The following is a 21,942-nucleotide window of genomic DNA, read 5'->3' on the forward strand; positions in this document are numbered from 1 at the left end:
AAAATGGTTAACGCACAAGAGTTGTATTAAACTTTTTGGCCGAAACATTTTAATTGAAAAAATTGGGTTTTTCAAAATTCATGAGAACTGTCACATCTGACATTTATAAATTTCATCATCTGTCAATTTTGTGAATTTTGTAGTTGGTGCACAAAAAGTACACAAGATGGCGCTGTATAAAAAAAGTTTTAATATGACTTTAAAAATCGAAATATTGTCTTAATTGGGATAATAGTTTAGGTAGATTCCACTTTTTTTGTGATTAATCTTCATTATGATAAAGTGATTTTAATTTATTAACGCATCTGAAGAGCAGACGATTTGGGCAATGTTTACCGCACGGCGTGTGTAAACGTCCAGGGCGCTTGTAAATATAATGTTTCCGAAGATGTCAATTGAATGTTAATTTGACGTTTACAATTCATGAGGCCAAAAAGGATTTTACAGTGACAAAATGGTTAAAAATGTTGTGCATTACCATTTTTAAATATTGTTAATCACCAACTTTATTATTGCTGATTGTTGCTGAAGACAGACATGACTAAAATGAAGTTTAGAAGGCAATAAAACTGCGTCTTCATTTATTCAAATAAACTAGTGAAAAGTTATTGTTTTAATGGTGGTAAGAGTTTTCATAAAAAGTATTTTTGCCATTGGAATCACCAGTGACAAGATATTTGCAAATATTTGTTTGTTTTTTTTTTTACATTTACCACCGCGTAACTTTTTTAGAAGCACACCTATAGATGGCGACTTTTGACTTTTTTTTGGAACAATAAAATGAACGTCTTCACAAAAAATCTGCCTTATGAGAATTATTCCGCGCTTTTTGAAATTTTTGTGTCTATTTAGCCGGGACTATTAATGAATAATTAAAACTGGGGAACGGCAGGGTGTCTCTACAGCCTGTTATCTCTTCCTTTTTCGTCCTGCGTCTCGTAAAGCTCTTGATTCATACCCGCAATACGTTTTGGTCGAAGCACTTTATCCATCAATATTCCACATTGGTCTTGTCTACGATTCCACACTATTATGGTCTTATGGAACGAAGTCGGTTTGCAACATCGTAAAATGGCCTCTACAATCACGCTTTGCATTTCAATATACCATGGAAGTTATTATAAGTAAATCAGTGCGTTTGGCATACACATAACACATACACTTTCAGTTTGACGTCCCGTAACTTCCACATTAATATTTATGCTGGTAAAATATCACAGTCAGATAACGAGACGTGATGTTGAGATAAAGTTAGCTTTCGTTGCGCCATTGAGTCTTTTTTCAAAATGGCTCTAACGAATGAGGTCGTCATTTTATTATTTCTATGTGACTGCTAATACGGAGATGAGCTAATAATCACCCCAACCGGTTCTTTGTCCTTGTTGAAAAATGTCTTCCAGTGCGGTCCACTATCATTTCTTGTCGAAGAAAGAATGTTAATTTCTTCGCGAGGGAATTTCACTAATTCGCGACGGCTTTTAACCGGTGGGAACATTGGTGATTGGAAATTACACCCACTGAGACAACTTCTGGTCTAATAAGAGCTAATAGTTACATAACTAAATAAAGCACTGAATAAATTGAAGAGCGACTCCAGAACCCGGACTCTCAAGTCAGGGAGTTTCCTCTCAGACTCTCCAAAGAGTCCGGAGAAATCCGGGAGAAGTGCGAGACAGACAATTACAAGCTCGGCGTTAATTAAGAATGAACCATTGATTTATTAATTAACAACAAAAGGTGTCAATGACAAGTTCCAAGTATTTATCATTAATCAGACCACAGCAGGTAATAATTTATGGTAAACGAAACGTAGCGAAGGAAAACGGGAGCTCCTGCCAATTCAGCGGCTTCAATGTGAAAACGCTCCGCCACGTAAGATTCGATTAATTTAGTAAACATAATTTTTAATAAAGCAGCCATTATCCAATAATGGCTAAAGTTGTATCGTTACGACATGCAGTGCCGTCGCCACATTTTATTTATTTATTTATTCATTAACGAAACGGGAGCTCCTGCCAATTCAGCGGCTTCAATATGAAAACGCTCCGCCACGTAAGATTTGATTAATTTAGTAAACATAATTTTTAATAAAGCAGCCATTATCCAATAATGGCTAAAGTTGTATCGTTACGACATGCAGTGCCGTCGCCACATTTTATTTATTTATTTATTCATTAACGACGATTAAACGACAATTTCCAAGAAAAATCTTTACAGTGACCTACAATCGCGCAGTTGACACTCGCCTCTTGAGCTATGAACGTGCTAAAAAAACTGCAAATCTCGAATTTTGATCGTTTCCAAATATGGAAATTCCTGGTCGTCGATTTGTACAAGTTTAAGTTCTTCAAAGGCTATTTCCTGCTTGTTCGTACAAGTTTGGCGGTGGTTTGGCTCCTTCAAGGGTACGAATTTTCGAACTGAATTATTTTATTCGTTACGGCCCTTTTTATTTCGTGTTCTTACACGTACGTAATCGTCATTATCGCACTCTGACTGATCGAAATTCTAGGTGATGATCCTAATGTTTTCCCAGCCCTTCATAACAGATATTTCCGAGTTTTTTTGTCATAGAATTCGAATTATTTCAGCTCAAAAACGCACCGAAGAAATCTCGTTCAAAAGTCGCTAATTTCATCACAGTTTTCATCGTGGTGGTGTCTATACTGAGCGTCTTAATTTCGGTGATTTTTACTAAACGGATGAAGAGCGATTCTCTGATTTTTTTTTCCATTTTTCTAAAATTTTTCTAAAATGCCTCTAAAAGTTAAAAGCTTTTCTTATATTTTCTTCCTGATTCTCTCTTTAACTTTTGCTCAGAAATTGGTCATTTTTCGGCTTTGGAAGCTTAGAAAAAACACATTTTTTGTGCTCGATTTTATTTTATTTAACATTTTATAAGATCCTTAAGTATAAACTGCAAACTTTTGCCCAAGCGTGGAAAAAATGCAACGCGTGATTAAGCAGTGTCTGGTGCTTCTTCTTCCGCCAAACCGCAGAATTAGTTCGCCTTCTTCTGTCGCAACTGAAACATGATCGAAAGCCCCGACAAGAAAGCTCGTCCCACCTTAAAAACCCGCTCAATTTCTTAATCCCAATTAACATTTCGTACCTCCATTCCCATTGCGTAATTCACCGACATATTTTCGGAAAACTGAATGCGAAAAGGCTTCAACGAATTCGTCACCAAAATCAGATAAGTCCTTTTGTTGCTCTCGTTCCAATTGTACCACTCCAATTGCAGCAAATTATCGAAAATTTTATTTGACTGAAAAAAATGAAATGGTTCGCTCTCTACAACTTACAGTGTCTTCGATGGTTTGCCCGGACCAAACTGTTAGCATCAAGTTTAAAGTTCCTATGACTGCGATGACAAAGATTCGTGGAAATTGATCAGTTAACAAGTCCTGAAAGAAGTTGTGATAAAATGTCCCTAGAGCGACTATACCGACTAGTAAGGAAAAGGCGAAAATTACGAGACTGAAGAATGCGATGCACGCCCCATATTGGATGGGCAAAACGTGAACTTGGGCGCCTCGGCAGCTTTCACGACCCATCCTTGGTAAAAAATTAGTTTTCAAAACGAAAAGTTTTTGTACCTACCAACTCAAATCGGTGAGAAACTTGACGAAGATTTTCAATCGCTTTGTGATTTCGTTGTGAAACTCTTCATTGGACAAATCCTCAAGAGGTGTGGTGGTGTTTTTAAAAAAGTTCAGAGATCTGTCTAAGGCAGGGTGGGCAACAACACAGAACAAAAACAAATTAACGGACGGCAGGAAAGTGCACACGAAGATTGTCGGAAATGTTACAAATACTTCAAATTTTGGAAGTAGAATTGCCAGCATGGGAAAGTAGATCTCTATAATTTTGTAATGAAAGAAAATGTTTGAATCGTTTTCGGTTCGTCTTGCAAAAACGACAGAAGCCACTACAATAAGTCCGAATGTTACTACAACGTAAACAGTATACAGAGCAGGATTGAGGAGCGATTTTCCCGGTTTATTTCCCATGTTTTCCAGTTCAAGACGTTGGAAATTTCTTAAAACGTTTTCACTGAGGTCCGTTAAAAGAGGCTGATAAAACATGAGGATCATCACCTAAAATTACAGTCATCCGAAGTCCTTGAAGAGTTTTACGTACGTGAAGAAATAACAGATAGAATGGTCCGTAACGAATAAAATATTCCAGGTCAAAAGTCCGCAAAAATTCGTACCCTTGAATCAGCCATATTAGCGCCAAACTAAGACGAATTAAGAGAAAATAGATTTTTATTAACTTGAACTTGTAGAAATCGACGACGAAAAATTGCAGAATTCGCAAGTGGTCAACCGCTGCAAGAAGTTTTAACAGGTTCATCTTGGAGAGTTGAGACAGAACTGCCGAGCTTAATAACAAAGCGTAATGCGTTGGAGGATAATGTGACATGTCGTTAATGAATAATTAACGTGGAGGAACGGCTCTGGAAAAACTCTTGACTGGATCGTCGTCTCAAATTTCGGAGTTTTTTGGAAAAATTCGAAATTATTTACAGGTCCTCCACGTCTGCGAACGATAATAAAGAGAAATCGACCACCAAGAAGTGTAATGGGAAATGATCCTCCAAAACAAAAAATTGGTGAAAATTTGAGAATTTTTCAGGATTTTGGAGCTTTTATATGTGATGATTATCTATTTAGTTAAAGAGTTTCTAATGAGCTTTTGTTGAGAATGTGTTAACGCCGCGTGCATTATGTCATTAACGAATACATTAAAACAGAGTTATTTATCGATAATTTGCAGTGGAACTAAAGTAAAGAATTTGCGGTCGAAAGCACGAGATAAAACAATTTAAATTGAAAAGAGCTCGTCATGAAAGCGCTCATAAAACCCCAAAATACTCTTTTAAACTCCTTACCTGCAATATCATCAACACAATCTTCTTTATTGCGCGAGTTGCTTCCCGAGGGCATGTTAACAATTACAGTCTACCGTCTTTTATTACACAGCGGCCACTTTTTCCATCCAATTTTTTCAACTTGAATGATTACATTTTGCTCCCGGTTCGTAATGAGTTTTACCGCTCATTGTTTCCGAAACGACACTCAAAACGATCCCATTGTCGCGAAAAGTGCACTTTTAACTACGTCCCTATCTTCTAATCGTCTTATAAACAATAGCCGCATTTGTCAGATCCTAATTTAGACTTTGGCGGGAGATTTTTGGAAAGTCGCGTTATTTACGGACGAAAATAACGGGCAAAATTAGCGGCCGGTAATTACCTCCCGATAAGTACTGGAATTAAGGTAAATTATGGCCGTGTTACTTCCGGGCCAGTTTAACGATTTTTTTTCTTGGACTTGCTTCTATGCAGCCAGTAAAACACCGCTAAAAATGGAGAACTTCTTCGGTCACAACACCACGAAACTGCTCCGCGCTCACTCAGTGCACCGGCACTAATGCACTTGGTTACTGCAAGCTGCAAGTGTTCCATAGTCGTCGGGTATCGTGGTAGGGCGACCGTGAAATGCACTCGACAATGCAAGAGAGAGGTGAAGATTGTTCACCAGATAAAACTAATCGGAATTATCTAGTTTAGATTACCTCCGAGATTAAGAGGACGGAAGGATGAGTGCGTGGGCTTCGGAGGTCTAATTACTTTGGTGGTGTTAGACGAAAGCCGAACCTGCAGGACATAAAAAATCTTCAAAATTTTGCGTTTTCAGATCGCAGTTTGTAATTACAACGAGGCGTTGCAGGTCGGCCCTCGTTCCATTAATAAAAACATTTCAAGAATTATTGCACGCTAATTGTACTCCGCAGCCACCATTACCATCCATCGCCACCATTTATTTGCATTCTTTGCCGTAATTGTCTAAAGTAGTCAAGGCTATATCCGTAAATTACGATAGCAGAAAGCGGATTTTTTCAAAAACTCACATTGGCGTTCTATTTATAACCACGTTCGCTTTGTACACTTTTGAAAGATAATTGTTGAAATGTCTTCATACAGTCGGAGGATCATGCAAATTCGCGCGTTATTACTATTAGAGTTGAGGTAAAGTTATCTTGCACTCGTCCGAATATGTTTTCGAATAAATCACGCTGATTTATGACACAACAAGTTGGATAAACGCGTTTGATAACAACGGCAAAAAGTGGTGACAGTTTGTCCTGTTGTTTCCATCTGATAGCACAAGTTAAATTGTAACACTTGCAATCAAACAATCATCTACAAGATTCAGTTTTGGAATCGACTGGGGACGATGACCGGCGAACAAAGCGGAAAACTCGAGAAAAAGGTTCCAAATTTGGGTTTTGGAGGCCTTAAACTGTCTAAATTGTCTCCTGATTTAATATTTCACCGATTCTTTGAGATTCCCCCTAAAATTCTGCTCAAGTGAAATTTTGAAAAAATCGATTAATTTTTTTTGCATATTCCGATAGTCTAAAGTTTTAAAAATAACGTACAAATATTTCAGATAAATATTTTAAATAGTTTTTAAGTTATCGCTATAAAGGATTAAATGTAGAAACTAAAGAAAATTTAAAGAGAATCTAAGGAAAATCTAAGTAGAGAATTTAGAATATTTAAGAAAAATAGAAGAAACTAAAACTTAAAGGGCGGTTTACAGAATTTTGAATTTCTATTAAATATTTAACTTCATGTTAAAGTGACATGTGACTGTTTTTTCGACAATCAAATGTCAGAAATTGTCAAATTAGTTACAAATTCAACTTAATTTGGATTAAACTCTTGTGTAAACTGGCCCTAAAAGAATTTAGATAATCCAAGTTAAAATCTAAAGGATCTAAGGAAGAAACAAAGAGAATTTAAATTCCACAGAATATCCAGAGAATCTCTATTTATGTAAAATATAAAAATTGTTGTTGTGACCCTTAAATTCTTTGTTAAATAACTTTGCATTTTTTTCAGAAGCAATTTTAGCTTTCTCATGTTTCTCTATTACGTAGATTCCCAGGCCAAAAATTAAACTCCGTGAATCTGCAATTTGAGATTTTGCAAAAACTTCTTCAAAAAGTCGCTCCGTTTCGGACTTATCGGACTTAGCGGACTTTCTCCATATTTGCCTTTGAGCCATTTCCCTGATAAATAACGCAATTACGTTGTTTTCGGCTTAAAATTTACAATTTGTGCCACCTTATAAATTCCGGCCTCGAATGTGTTGTAATTAAACCAAAAATCCCGTGAAAATATTTTCCTCTTTAACGGTTGTACATAATAAATATTGTCCATAAATTTCGTTTCATTACAGCTAATTGGCGAATGCTAAACTTTACCGTAATGTAAGTAGAACATCATTGCTGTTATGCAATTGCGAACTCTGAAAACGGCTATCAAATAACACGCAGAAGAAGTGATAAGATGACTAGGATCATGTTTGATGTCATTAAAGCGCAATATGCAATTTTGCTGTGTTTATTGAATGTTGGGGAAAAAGGAGTTTAATAGGAACCTTACGGCGATGTTACGACATTGCAATTTAAAGGCAAAGGCAAGCCCAGTGCGATTTATTGAATAAGATTTACTACAATGATTTATGTTTATATTACGAGGATTTAGCTTCAGTTCTCTTCGCGGTGATAAATCTGCAAATAATCGCTCTACTTATCTCCTCATTTTGGCGCGTAAATGCGAAATTACTTAATTAAAAATCGTTATCGAAAGAACCCATTTAGCAGCCAATTTATTTCTAAAGATTTATTGTGGTATCAAAATACAAACTAACAATTATTCCCGCAAATAATTCACGAGTTGCATTTGTAGCTTATTACTTCCCTGGTATTGCTGATGGAATCTACAAGACCGCGTTGATTTATTTATTCCTTCTTTTGGACCTTTGCCGGTTTAATTTTTCGCAAAGACGTCAATAAATCCTTAAAAATTCAGCCTGTTTAACAGTAATTTATCGCGTTTTCTTCCTCCTGCAATCACGCAGTAATTGCTTGACAAATTCGGGACAAGTTTAATTTAAGGCGATTCGAACGATGAAACTACACGCCAGTGATAATGGGTCTTCAAAGTTAGAAATCTGAGATTCACGAACACCCCCGAGTTGCATAAATTTCCTTTCTCTTCATCGACAAAGCCCCATTGATTGTTTCTCGGAAAATCGCTGGTAAAAGTGGGCAAGCCAGTCGTGCATATCAATTAATTTAGCAATTCATACGTCGTAAATCAATGGCTTACATTTGTAATACTCACTGGTTACAACAGTACAAAAGCTCCGAAATGCGCCGCGCAACGGTCCTCGAATATTGAAAATAAGTGTTGCAGTAAAAGCGGCGGACAGGCCTTAATATATTATTATAGCGTTTTCATGAATTTTATTAGTTGAAACCAAGTTCCCAGCAGGAGTTTAATTAGAGAGCATAATCGGAATTATTAGCATTTATTCGGCTCTGTGTTACCCTTTTAAATCGTTGGTAAACACCTGAGAAAAGGAGTACGAGAAATTCGTTTTATTCTCCCTGCGGGTGGCGTGACGAGCATCCATTCAGAAATTAATTTCCAATATTTATCGAGTGATTACGTGAAAAAATAGCTACGATCGTCGTAAAATTGAACGGACCAAAAAATTTATAATAATCGTAGCGCGTGAAATAACGGGAATTCGCGTACGTTTTTATTGCTTTTATTATTAATTATATCAAGCTATAATAACAGCTTTTTAAAGTGATTATGCTCAGATTTTTATCGATAATGACGGTTTTTATGTAATGCAAGCATAAATCTTATCATCAATTTCTCTGAAACCAGATATTTCGGAACAAGTTTGGATGTGATGTCATAAATAGGTAACCTGAAATCATTGTTATTATCGAATTATTGCTGTCGCAATGTGGCCTTTCGTGAAAACTCCTCTAACCTAATTAATTTCGAAGACTTTACGACTATATACAACCATAATCTATTAAAGTTATTGTCAGCTTGATTTAAAGAAGAGCATAACTACCGCCGATCGTAAAAGTTAATAAAAGCGCCCAACTTTACAATTACGCGACGATTTACAGCCCACAGAAGTTGATAGTTCTGTAGATGCAAATCCTTTTTTACAGTCTCTCTTCTTTGTTTTCGAGCGTATTTTTAGAAGGGACTCCAGCCTGCTGAACATTTATAAACGTCAAGTAATACTTACCTTTAAATGTGTTATTAGCTTTAGCGGTGGAGTTAAAAGAATGAGTTTTGAAGACCACCGCCGTCGTGCTATTCTCGTAGGCGGGAGTTAGAAAAGCAAAATTCTTCGATTTAGGGCCTCAGCGTCTTCATATACATACAGTGTGGCCCAGAACGAACGCCCTAGAAAGAAAGAGCTTCTAGTGGCAACTATTCGGGCGCACACCTAACTTTCTCAGATTTCCTTGTAATTTCGCTTAACTTCCCCTGATTTTCTTGTAATTTTGTTCAACTTTCTTTTTGAATTACTTGTGATTTCGTCTAACTTCTCCTGATTTTCTTGTAATTTCGTCTCAGTTTCTTTGATTTTCTTGTGAATTAGTCGGACTTTCCCTTATATTTTAGTGATTTCTTATTCATGACATGATGACTTGTCAGGGGTTAATAGATCTTAAAAATAGCATACACTCAACTTCTTCAGATTTCCTCCCTGATTTCCTTGAAATTTCGTCTAATTTCCCCTGATTTCGTGTAACTTCTCCTGATTTCTTTGTAATTTTGTCTAACTTTTCCTAATTTTCTTGTAATTCCGTTTCAGTTTACCTGATTTTCTAGCGATTTCGTCTAATTTCCCTTGATTTTGTAGTGATTTCGACTAACTTCTCCTGAATTTCCTGTGATTTCTGGTGATTTTCTCTAATTTTATAGTGATGATTTCTTATTGATGACATGACTTGTCAGGAATTAATACTTCTCAAAAATGACCCACACCTAACTTGCCCTGATTTCCCGCTGAATTCCTGGTGATTTCGTCCAACTTTCCCTGATTTCCTTGTGATTTTGTCCAATTTCTCCTGATTTCTTTGTGATTTTGTCTAACTTCCCCTGATTTCTTTGTAATGTCGTCCAATTTCTCCTGTTGCTATGCGATTTTATCTAACTTCTTCTAAGTTTTTTGGGGCGCGAATTCTGGGACACCTGCATGTCTTCATATATCTTAACCTAGTTCCTGTGGGAATCCCAGAAGTTCCGCATATTAGAATAGTTTAATTAAAATTCTGAAGAGCCTAATTATCGCCAACTCTTTAATTTCAAATGTATTGTCTTGAACTCGTGCTAATAAGAATGCAATTTCACAATGCACTATTACGCAAAACAATAATTCCTCTCTGCAATTAAACTAATTACCCAGCAAATGAAAAAAGTCCTTTCTTTGCTAATCAAACTCAGCCATTCTCCAACTCACCTGTTTGCCATTAGTGACTTATTTGCGGTATAATAGGGGCAATCAGAAGCCCGCTCTGTTTGATTACCGCCCCCGGCCATCATCGCAACAACTTAACAAACCACCAAGCAAATCATCCAACAGATTTCCCACCAAAGGGATGTTCCATAATTGTTTAATCTCGTTCATTAGTAGAAAAAAGCCGCCATCAACTGGTTGTAAGAATGCGGTTTGATTGTGGCGAGCTTTTTACACAATCAAAATAAATGGTTTAATATGGCGCATTTATGTGCAAAATCGTCTCGTTTTTCTTACCTTGATGCCAAATGGTTTCTTGTTCTGCAATGATGGTTTCATCGTCCGACCAGAGAATCTCTTCAGTTGAGGCGGCGATGCTCTCGCACTCCATGAAACTGTCGAAATCCATGCTGTCTCGGATCGCCATTTCTGAAACTAGAATTAAAAGTATTGGCGTCTGGTCTGAAGAACTGGTTCTCGTATCAGTGTAGTCATAATTGTTAATTATTATGTCTAAGAAAATTATTCTCGACCAATTAAACGAACGAGTTACGCGATGAAAAAATGATAGAGAGATAAGACCTGATTGAATTTTTTCTTTTAATTGAAGCAATTATTTGTTGTCATTGCGATGATAGTATCAGGACCACTGAGATAGAGACGAGCGCCATTAACATTATCTGGTGGTAATTTAAGAACAAACTGAAACACCTCAATTTTTCCGGGAGGTAATTCCATCCTCCAGTCCTCAAATTACCAATTAATTGAATAATTCATTAGTCCTTCAAAGCAACTTTATTCATCCGTTAAATTGACGGGAACCCGCGCCATAAATCCAACGATTTCTTCATTTTAATGAACGATATGATGTTAACAAATTATTTGAGTTCAGCTCCGTTATAAGAGCCAATTTATTTGATATGTTACTTCATAGCGGTACACTTTCATATTTATTAATTAAATTGTATTGATAAATCACTGCAAGGACGACTCTATTTATCATTATTAACAAAATCAAAGCTCTTGTTCTTAGCGCTTTCTAGCGAGTTTAATAAGAAGCGTCCGAGCCAGAGGGCGCTTTTCGCATCACCACGAAAAAGGTCACTTTAAAAGGACGATTCCTGCTCCTCGTTTTGGCACAAGTTCAAAAATAGCACGCTCTCTTCGTGCGTAAAAGTTCGCAGGGGGGCGACTAATTATAGCAGCGTCTAGGCGAGAGGAATTCCCTTTGCTATTTATAACGTTAAAGGCGTCGAGACGCTGTTTTACTGCCGCGGCGCGCTATGCACACTCCATCCATCATATTTTATCGAAATCATCCTCAATTAATACATCACCATCGCATCGGTGGTTTGTGGGTAAAAATGTCTATTGTGGGGTGATTTATGGTTGCCGAAGAAGTTGCGATTCTTTTCAATGGAAATTATTTCGGGGTAAAAGTTTTAATTGGGGATGGAAAGTTCGGCGAACTTTGGATAACAGGACTTTTGAACATGACGACGCCAAAATCACACGAAAAAGTTGTCTTTTCTGTTCATACAACCGCAATAATTCAAAATCAATACGCGGACGAAATGGGGAAAATCAAGTTATTTTAATCAGACCAATGAAACTACATAAACTAATTTTGCTGGCGGACTCTCGGTCTAAAGTTCGGAAACTATCTATTCTAGGCAGTTAATTAAAATTGCACAATACCAAACAAACCTCTTCGTCGTAGTTAACATTAAACAAAATCCTCGATTGGTTTTTCGCCACGTTCTGTTTCCTCACGTTCCTGCAGCTTCCGATTGTTTCTCCCCGATATCAAGAGACTAATTTCGCTCTATCTTATCAGTAAAAGTTTCTTGTATTTGTTGGCTCTCGTGCAAGTTAACAAGAGCACAAAACATAACTTTGATAAAATTCATAAACTTGCTTAAGCTTATTTTGTTGTCATCCCGAGCGTACACACTATAACTCGTTTTCATTGTTGTGTCTTGGTGGTGAAACAAAGCTTTATGTAAATGTAACTAAATTTTATGTAGACTGAGCGAGCTTTACTACAATAGAGAACTAGATAAACTGAATTATGCGTGTAAGTTTTTGCTCCTCCAATATTGACTCGAATTAATATTGTTTGGCCGATCAATCGCAAACTGTTGACTGTCCTGCCGCGTTTCTATTCACGCAGGAATCAGAAGTCACTAAATCACTCATATCCTGATAAATGGCCAGCAGCTAATGCGTTTTAGGCGTCTATAGTGGGGCTAATCTGTGAATAACTCAAACTGGAAATGTTTCAATGAGTGCCGAAATTCGTTCGTCTTTAGGGGCGGCTAAAGCTGACTTTACACCCTTGGTGAGATTCTCGGGTTGCCTTTAGTATTTCGAACAAAACTTTGTGATTTCGTCTAACTTCCTCTGATTTTCTTGTGAATTCGTCTAACTTCTCCTGATTTATTTATGATTTTGCCTAACTTCCCCTAATTTCCTCGCTGATTTCGTTGTAATTTTGTCACACCTAACTTTCCCTGATTTCCCGCTGAATTCTTTGTAAGTTTGTCCAAATTCCCCTGATTTCGTCCAACTTCTTCTGATTTCTTTGTGATTTTGTGTAACTTCTCCTAATTTCTCTGGTTCACGAGTTCTTGGACACCGGTGTGTCGTCATATTCCTTAAAATAGTTCCTGTGGGAATCCCAGGAGTTTTGCATATTACAGAATAGTTTAAAATTCTGAAGAGCTTAATTATCGCCGACTTTTTAATTTCAAATCTAGCTAAAGCGAACTTTAGACCATTGGTGAGATTCTCGGGTTACCTTTAGTATTTCGAACGAAATTGGAGAGGTAAAGAGGGCATTAGCTTCTAAATGACAAGCGTAAAATCAAATACAAAGATATCTATACCCAATCTGGTTTTACGGCGTTCATACGAAATGCGGACCGGTCGCGAAATGAGAAAAAATAAATCTTTGAAGGGACAAGGAGCTTAAATATTCAAATTGCGGCTTCTAAAAATAGTGAATTTCAATCATTCAAGAGTTTTTGCGACCATGCCCACTGAAATTTAGATTAACGACGCGTCTATTCATAGAGCAGTGACATTTCAGGAGCACATGTGGCGCTCGCTCTTAAAAAATGTTAATATAATTAGAAGCAGTCTTCAATTAATACGAACAAGAGTGACAATGCGTTATCACCCTCAATTTAGTAAAAAATAACTCAATTTCACAGCACATCACCCATAGATGAAGAAAAAGGGAAGAAATGTGCCCCCTGAATTCGCAAATATTGGCTCCAGTGTCTTCGAGAAACAAATACAGTTTGCGATTTATGTAGTGGAACAACGAGGTCATCCCTTTTCACCAGAAAATCTTATTTTCTACGCATTTTTGAAGCAAAAGTTAAGACCGGGAAAGCTCGGTTTTATTGGGTTGGGAATTTTAATGCCGCGCTCTGGAAAAATATCCCTTTCATCATTAATTTAATAATAGGCGGTCTGAAAGCTGCGTGTTATGAAACCATGTTAATATTAAACAGTCAACGACGAGGGTTGCTCGGTTTGTGGAAAACCAGCCAAATTTAAATCAGTTTAGAAAAAAAACGTTTTATTTACCTTTGTGGGCAAAGCTCGACATTCTTTCCAAGACGATTAATAATGCAGGACCCTCTGTCTAAACACGGCGGCATCGAAAATAGCACAAGTCAACAAATAATGACCCCCGCTACACAAATTTCATTGAAAAAGCGAGAAAATTGTCATCAAGAACGCGAACGGCGCTCATCCTGGCGGAAACTCCGGTCGCGCCGTTTGACGTCACATCCTGTGGAATTCTGTCTTTCCGGTAAGCTCGGAATGTCATCGTAAAACACGTCGCATTATTTTACCCGTGTCCTTTTGTACTGTAATTTCATTCTGTTACTGCACAAACATAATGGGAAATATAACTATGACATTTTAGGAATTTTTGCTCAGACGACGAGCTTGGGAAATGTCCGTATTTGCATCCGAATTTCGTCCCTAATTTTCCGGCAGACGGCGGAGAAAAATTAAATTAAACCGTGCGAAAATACGTATGAAAAATGACGTTTCATTTTATCAAAGAAGTGCAGTGTGAACCCATACCTATATCTTGTAAATATTTATTCCCTCATCATTATGCTTTCTCGTCTAAACTTTTCGCTAGATATATCAGTATTATACGAAAAACTGTCACTTTATCCCCGAACTCAACCCTCAGATTTATTTCTGTTCGAGGCTAATGGAGCGTGAGGGAAAGGATTCTTTCTTTCGTTCGTTCGTCTCAACTTATCTCCTGACAAATTTTAGTAATTTCGTGCGGGGAAATAAGATTGATTTTTGTGTTATCTTTCTCGAAACACGAGGTTAGATGAAAATGGCAACGTTAATTTTACTAAAAAATGCACCTGTTGCGCCCTTTAACCCATTACCACCCAGTGTCCTATTGTACATAGGACAGCCAGTTTACAATTTTTTTAAAGTACTTTAGAATAGTGTTTTCTGCATGTTTTAATTTTTACCATAAACTACTGTCTTTTGACTTTCCATTAACATTTTTTTTTCAAGCAAATGGCTGTTTCAGTTTTTAGCAAAAAAATTCGAAAAACCTCGATTTTCAGTGCATTTGTCACTTTACCGTATTTAATTTTTTGATATGCAGATATGCAGTTTATTCAGACGTACCTATATATTCACTTTTTTAAAAATGTAAAATAGTTATTTATAAAAGCGTCACAGAAGGACTACGCAATCTTGACTCACTCTGTATAGGACAGCTTAGAAAAAATAGATGAATTCATCACTCAGGTATATAAACTAAACCCCTTATGTAAAATTTATGAAAAAAAAAAACTGGTAGCGGGCGTTAAAGGGTTAAATAAAACCCCATGTCCGATCCAGTGATAAATAAAAACAAGCCGAACGTCTTGCACCGGATGAGAAAAAGATCCGAGACATCTGGAGGGTGCAGAACATTGAACTTTACATCAAATGAAATTGTCGTTGATTGAATTTATTCTTCGCGTGAAAAGGCAACTTTTCATTCCGTTCGCATAGTCCGGAAATCTATCAACACAGGAACAGTTTCATAATGAGAATCGGAACTCGCAGCCATGGGTGATTAAAAATGGGACTGAAATAAGAGGGGAAATGGAACGCGTGCTACATCCTTCTCCAATTTTAAATGTCACTCACCCCATTTGGATGGAGCCGGCAGATGACTTGATCTTCGAAATGGCTTTTTGTTGAGGCTATGTAGTCTTTAAATTAACGCCTCCTCTCTCGTTTCCATTTAGCTTTGTGATAGAGAGATTTTAATGAAAAATCGCATAGAATCATTTTTAAATTTCGAATTACGAATTAATGCGGACTAATTAGTTCAGAACCACACGCTGTAATTGCAACATCCATCCGCAACGTCATGATACCTACCCTCGACATTAATCAAATCGCCCAATTAGCAATGTCAATACGAATTAATTTTTGGTCAACACTAATATTTGCCGGCAGAAGAGATTGATGGAGGCGTTTCTTCCATCAAAGAGCACATTAGTCCGTCCCTTTGTGCCCGAGGTGCGAATTACTCCAAGTGCGTCCCTGCAACATTTCATAAGCCACAAAGGATATATCTCCGCCAAAGAGCTTTAGAGTTTCGACCAAAGTCTCTGTAAGTGGTCGCACGTGCTTCCACTGTAGAAATTGCCTCTCACAACAAATGATTCAACAAAATATCTTGTCGCACATAGTGTGACCTTTTCATGTCCAAATTTGTCACGTCTTTGTGGACCCGTTAAAATCAGTTTGACGAATAAAACGGCGTATTTACCGAGAATCAGGAGATCTAAAAATAAATCTGAATATAAAAACGTTATTATCTCCAAGAGAACTGGTAAATAGACACGCAAGATTGCTTTGCTGCCATTAGCATATATATTGAACGTTGGTAAGGGAAGATTTTTACAAGAAAAGATGACATTTTCATTTTTCTCATGTAAATATTTGGAGTTATGAGTAGATGGTAAGTTTTGCAATGTGAAAAATGAATCACGGAAAGCAATATGTGCTCGCTGCATGTAAGAACTAGACCAGATTCTATCGATTGCATAAATCATGGAAATGGAAGAAATCGGTTCTCGCCTTTTTGACTTTTTAAAGCTTTTATCTGATACGTGTTACAAAACTGCCGATTCAATCTAAAGTAATTTGCGCCGAATATTTAAATAAAACCGACGGAGAAGATTTTATTATAAATTCCCTTTTCGAATGTGAAATATAAATGCTACATAATTTGACATTGAAATCGTCAGGCGGCCGGCATCAAACGCGAAAGCTAATTACTACAATTTCGACGAGTTTTTATTAAATATTAAACTCAAAGACCAAAAAGACGCGAAATTTCGTCTTCCGTTCCCGTCAGTTTCAAATAAAATAAATCAAACTTTACTGGGAGTTTGATCGACATTTATGCTCGTCTTTAACATTAACAGTTTGAATGTCAAACGTGGAAAATGTCAGACTGGTTCAGATCAAACTAGAAATTGAAAGGTTAATTTCACAGACAATTAACTGATCCGATTAGTTATTAATAATTATCCTATAACTATCAGTGTCCTTAAATAATTCAATTCGATCATTGACGTGCTTGCCAAAGCTTATTGTCATAATGTAATCGTAACTGAGCCTTTGTGAACCTGCTTTTAGTGACCAATCGAATTAATCGCATCTATATTTGTGTCCCAAATTTTTAACGAAACGAATGAAAAACAATAAAAGCGGCCGGAAGCCGCCGCAAATAAATTGAGAATAGTTTCATTAAATTTGGAAATGTTCCAGTGCGCAAAAACTTACCAATTTCAGCGTCCACTTTTGTTAATAAATCTGAATCACTGCACAGCACCCCGACGGCCCCGTTAGTGACATGTTCGCGGGAGGTACTGTCGTCTCAGCCCTCCAAACCCGAACTAGCGCCCCATGGCCCCCATGGATATATTTAACGTTTCGTTCACGACGCCTATTTTTAGCATGGGAAGTTCGTATTTTTTTTCTCGCGCTGTTTTTATTACACTTACAGGCGAGTTCGTTCACTCAACAGGACGGGGATGGTCTCGCTCGTGCCCCCAACTAGATGAGTGACATGCGAGAAGTGCGTAATTTAATAGGAGAGACGGGGTGTTGGTTTTCAGGAAGCGATTTGAATGGCGGTTTGTCTGAGGTTGAGTAAAGATTTGATAAGAGTCCAGAAAATCCTGCAGGGAATTTTCAACTGTCCAGAAGAACATGATGAATCTGAGTCGCTGGGAGTCTGGGATAATACAAAAATATCCTAGAGAACCTCATTGTTCTTCAATTCAATGGTCGTTTTTCTCGCAATTTTTTACATTAGAAATCGATCTTAGATAGTTCAAATGCAAAATTTTCATTTTTTCAATGTAGAAGTTAGCTTCCTTTAGAATTGGTCCCTATTACCCTTATTTATAAAGCAGTATTTGTGCTCATTTTACGCGGAATCTAAAAATGCAAGATATGGGCAAATGTTGCGACTCAATCGATGAAAATCTTCTATCTTTCGTTTTTCGATCGCCCCTCGTAAAAAAATCCGAATTAATTGCAGAATGACAAATAATAATAATTTCGAATTAAAATTTGGTATGTGCAGTTGTAAAAAAAACATTATTCATGACCAAATTTGCATACAATTAAATGCTTGAAATTTATGTTATAATTTATTAATAAATTTATAGCCTGCCACTCGGTCCTCCAATTAATGAATTGCGGATGGTAATAACTAAACTAGAGCATTAATAGTCGTCATTCTTCGCAGTTCTGCCACTACAGACATCAAAATGCACGCCATTATCCAGCTAGATCAGTTATCTCTGCATTATTGCCAAATATGACGCAGTAATACCAACAATCAATACAAGTCTATAAACTATTTGCCTTGAAATTAACAACAGAATTTCGAGTTGCTCAGCACGCGTTGTATACCAGTTGTGCGCAGCGTTGTATTGTGGGCTGCCAAGGCCCCTGTCTATTTTATTTTCTATGGTAATCCCTTCATTAAAATTCAGTGGAGGCCTCTTCACAAGAAGGTAGATAATAAAGGGGGCGACATGCAAGTCACATTCGTTTCATTACTTTTTTAATAGGTTTTAACAAGTGGCGAGAAGACAAGAAGTTTTTTCTAATTTTCGCGATAAACAGATTAGAAAAACGCGTCTATTTCAGCATGCAAATCTCCCTCCTCGTCTAGTTTTTTCGACTTTGAAGTAACTTTTTTCCCTCGCGGCTTTTCCATAACAGCTTTTCACCGCCTCAAATTCTAAACAAATGCGAAAACTTGGCTGTCTCATTTTCATCATTAATGAGGCTTGACAGACGAAGAGAGTTTCCGAAGAAAAAGAAGGAATGTACAGGTGGCGTCACCGAATTTCCCGACATAATTTTCGCTTTTGTCGTTAATCTGGAGAGAATGCAGCGACGGAGCTTTGAAGTTCCTCCACTACTTCAATTTCGGTTATATTAAGTCGTGGTTTCCGTTTCTCTTTGTGCACCTTCTGACATTGCAGGAAAGCTCGCTGATGTCGTGATTTTCTCATATATATTCCGCGGTCTCCGTGGGCGCCAGGCGTGAAATCAGCTCCCAATTTCCGATCCCTCTTTTAGTCGACGCTGAAATTCCTTTTATATTGTTCTTTTCAATGATTCGGGGAGAACGGCCAGGTGACAGCTTCGATTCAAAGATCAATCTCGGGGGAGCGACTCTCAATTACTAGTTTTACAACTTTACCCTTGCAGGGATGAGCCGCTGTTGGACCACGCGAAACGAGTTCTGCAGGTGGTTGGAGGTGGCCTAATTTCCATCAAGGTCGACTTCTTTCAATCAAAACAACAACAATAACCGGTAGTGCACCTGGAGTGGGTGGCACGTGCCACACTCCGACCTTGAGGGAGAGAAATTTTGCTTTGCTAGTTGTAAAATTGTGACTTTTCGTATTTTGCGACGGCTCGGATTTTTTTTAAAGTTGCTCTTTTTTGCTCGAATATTTTGGCATTTACCACAGTTAATAAACTCGAATGTAGTATTTAGTCCAATTTTTATTGAATTGGCGGTCAAACTGCCAAAGTTACAGAATTCATTACAAAAAAGAGAAAAATTTTGGTCTATATTGTCAATAAAAATTTCTAAAATTGTTCTTTTTTGCTCTAATATTTTGCCATTTGGCACAGTAAATAAACTTGCCAAAAATAGTATCTACCCCAATTTTGATTGTTCTGACGTTAAAATTACTAAAATTACGGAATTTTAGAGTAAATAGAGGGAAATTAGAGGTGCAAAAATCAGCCTTATGCGAATTATTCCGAGGTTCATCTTTATTCTGCCTAGACTACAACTTGGCCAGTTAAATCTAAAACTTTAATTAAAACTGGTTGGTAACCTCCAGGAACATAATTTCTTAGTGTTATGTCTCCGCCACGCACTGTGCGTATGAATATGAACTACAAAGTTTCAACCTGCAAAGATCTCAAAGGATGATGAGGGAAGCCCGTGGTGACAGGCACACATCTCCGGATCATTAGCTCTTTGAAATCGGAATTTTTGCTAGAGCTTTGTCTTGGGTTTCATAAAAGCTGCGTTTTATTTAGATTTCCCGTCATAATTACATTTCCTTTCCGAGCTTGGCAAACAATAATTTCCAAAAGGTTTGATTAAAATATATGATCCCGAGGGACAAACAGTTTTTACAACTTTCCAAGACGAAAACAAGGGACAACTTTTTATTATAGAGTTGAACTACCAATGAGAGCCCGGAAGTTTTAACAAAGACAAATGAATCTTAGGAAACTTTTTCAATGGTAAACTTATTGACTCCCCACAGGTTCTTCAATCATGAGCTCCACAAAGCGCGACTTTTTAGTCGAATTAGAGGAAATTTATGCCGTGCACTTCCTCCTGAACCAGCCCGTTGCAAGTACGCAACTAATTTCCACGAAAATGCTGTTTAATCAAGGAATTTCCAGCATAAATTACCCCCAGACAGCTTACATATTGTCTCGTAAAACGCGATATTACTTTGATATCTCCCCAAATCTGAATTATGCCTCAACTTGGTCACTATATTGGGGCCTCTGCTCCCACAGGAATAACTTCAATCGTGATAAACCAACTCCAGTATTGACTATCTTACTCGCAGAGCTCGGGAATTCACAAGTTGACACGTTTTTAGTCTAAGCCTAAACATAAATTCCAGCGTTAAAATTCAATCGCATCACATAAAGTTTCGGACTAAAACTGTCTCAGTTTCAGTGTTAATCTTTAATTTATTGCACTCGAAGAGTTTCAATGTAATGCAGCGCAAAGTTGCAGGCTCACATATCACGGAAAAACTTTACATTCGTAAACTTAATTTTTGTACGAAGAGAAAATTCTAATGGGAAATCTTGCGGGAACTTTTCTTCTAATAAAACATTTTGAATCGGGAATTAGTTGGGTGCGACAAAACTGCAGGATTGCATCAAAAGGAAAGAAATAAATTTTCGCCCGGCACAGGTTTATTTTATCGCTTTTAATAAAACCCGATTTAGTTGCGTGTCGTGCAGAAATTAAAACTCTCTGCAACCACTCGTGGTGTAGATAACGTCAATTGAGTGGTTCGTTTTCGCCACCAATTCCTCCGCGAAGACTTCCTTGAGTTTGCAAGGCCACACGTTCTTCAACATCTCCAGCTTCTGTAACTGAGGGAAAGCCAGCGAGATTTTGCCAGCATCGAAGAACGCCAATCTGTTCCCTGTTAAATTCAGTTCCTCAAGTTCGCTCAAACCATCGAATTCGTCCCATTCCAACTCTCTGATTCTGTTGTGTTTCAAAGACAGTTTTTTTAGTTTTGGGGTGTTGAGGAAGAGGTCTTCCGGGAGATGCACAAGTTCCGGATTGTAACTAATTTCGAGCTCCTCTAAATTGCTCATTTCGTCAAAAACATCGGTGTCGATCCCGCGAATGAAACAGTTGGAGAGAATAAGACGTGTTAAACCCACGGTTTTTAGCACAAGAAAGTTCTTTTTCAACACTCCGATTCTGTAGCACTGGAGGCCTAAAGTGGTCAAATTTAACTCCTCCAAGGCGTTGTCTTCAACCACAGATGGGTGGTCGAAATCAAACCGCAGAAAAACCTCCCGGAGCTGCAGATGGCACTGTTGAAACACTTCTTTGGTTAACACCGGAGCTCGAGGATTCCCCGCAAAGTTCAACTCAAGACTCTGCAAATTCGGCGGTGAACAAGCAGCCCCACGTTCTAAACCAGTCAATCGGTTTCGAAAAATTTTCAGTTTACTCACACGCCGGAGATGCGAAAGAGTTTCATAGCGAAGACTCCCTTCCAAGTCGCGGAGTTGTAAGCTGGAGAAGTCGCGGTACAAGTGGAGATTTCTGGGGGCCACCTCAATGAAAACTTGGTCGAAAAACCCCTCGGATTCGTTCAGTAAAAGAGTAATGAAGATGAGGAGTCGTGCAGACATGACGGAGGAAGAGCAGAATTTGAGTTGACGCGGTGATAAGCGGAGGTCACTTCGTGATAAGAGT

General features: G+C 37.7%; 3 protein-coding genes across 6 annotated transcripts in view; all 3 read right to left on the bottom strand.

The window, feature by feature from the left end:
* Positions 1-17,342, bottom strand: part of rols (zinc-RING finger and ankyrin repeat domain-containing protein rolling pebbles) — a 53,856-nt gene extending 36,514 nt beyond the window's left edge. The window contains exons 1-2 of one of the 4 annotated variants that reach the window (XM_088034792.1): positions 17,211-17,342; positions 10,659-10,796 (exon numbers count right to left, since the gene is read on the bottom strand). In XM_088034792.1, coding sequence (XP_087890918.1) covers positions 10,659-10,788 — 130 coding nt within the window. In that variant the 5' untranslated portion in view covers positions 10,789-10,796; positions 17,211-17,342. Of the gene's footprint in view, positions 1-4,897; positions 5,447-10,658; positions 10,797-17,210 lie in introns of those variants that run through there. The other 3 variants (XM_088034791.1, XM_088034790.1, XM_088034795.1) reach the window with 3 other exon arrangements.
* Positions 2,115-4,884, bottom strand: LOC148175747 (uncharacterized). The gene is made up of 5 exons (XM_088034799.1): positions 4,144-4,884; positions 3,604-4,100; positions 3,306-3,558; positions 3,113-3,268; positions 2,115-3,067 (listed from the first exon to the last, which is right to left on the bottom strand). Exons 1-5 carry the CDS (start codon positions 4,426-4,428, stop codon positions 3,002-3,004), a joined length of 1,257 nt encoding a protein of 418 aa, XP_087890925.1. The 5' UTR covers positions 4,429-4,884; the 3' UTR covers positions 2,115-3,001.
* Positions 17,343-20,908: 3,566 nt separating the features above from the next.
* On the bottom strand, positions 20,909-21,893 carry LOC148175748 (uncharacterized). The gene is made up of 2 exons (XM_088034454.1): positions 21,699-21,893; positions 20,909-21,620 (listed from the first exon to the last, which is right to left on the bottom strand). The coding sequence occupies exons 1-2, from the start codon at positions 21,876-21,878 to the stop codon at positions 20,967-20,969; spliced, it is 834 nt and encodes a 277-aa protein (XP_087890580.1). The 5' UTR covers positions 21,879-21,893; the 3' UTR covers positions 20,909-20,966.
* Between the last annotated feature and the right edge of the window lie 49 nt (positions 21,894-21,942).

The sequence above is a fragment of the Gnatocerus cornutus genome, chromosome 4, assembly GCF_029298725.1.
Source record: "Gnatocerus cornutus isolate USDA-ARS CGAHR chromosome 4, icGnaCorn1.1, whole genome shotgun sequence".
Classification (NCBI taxonomy): Eukaryota; Metazoa; Arthropoda; class Insecta; order Coleoptera; family Tenebrionidae; genus Gnatocerus; species Gnatocerus cornutus.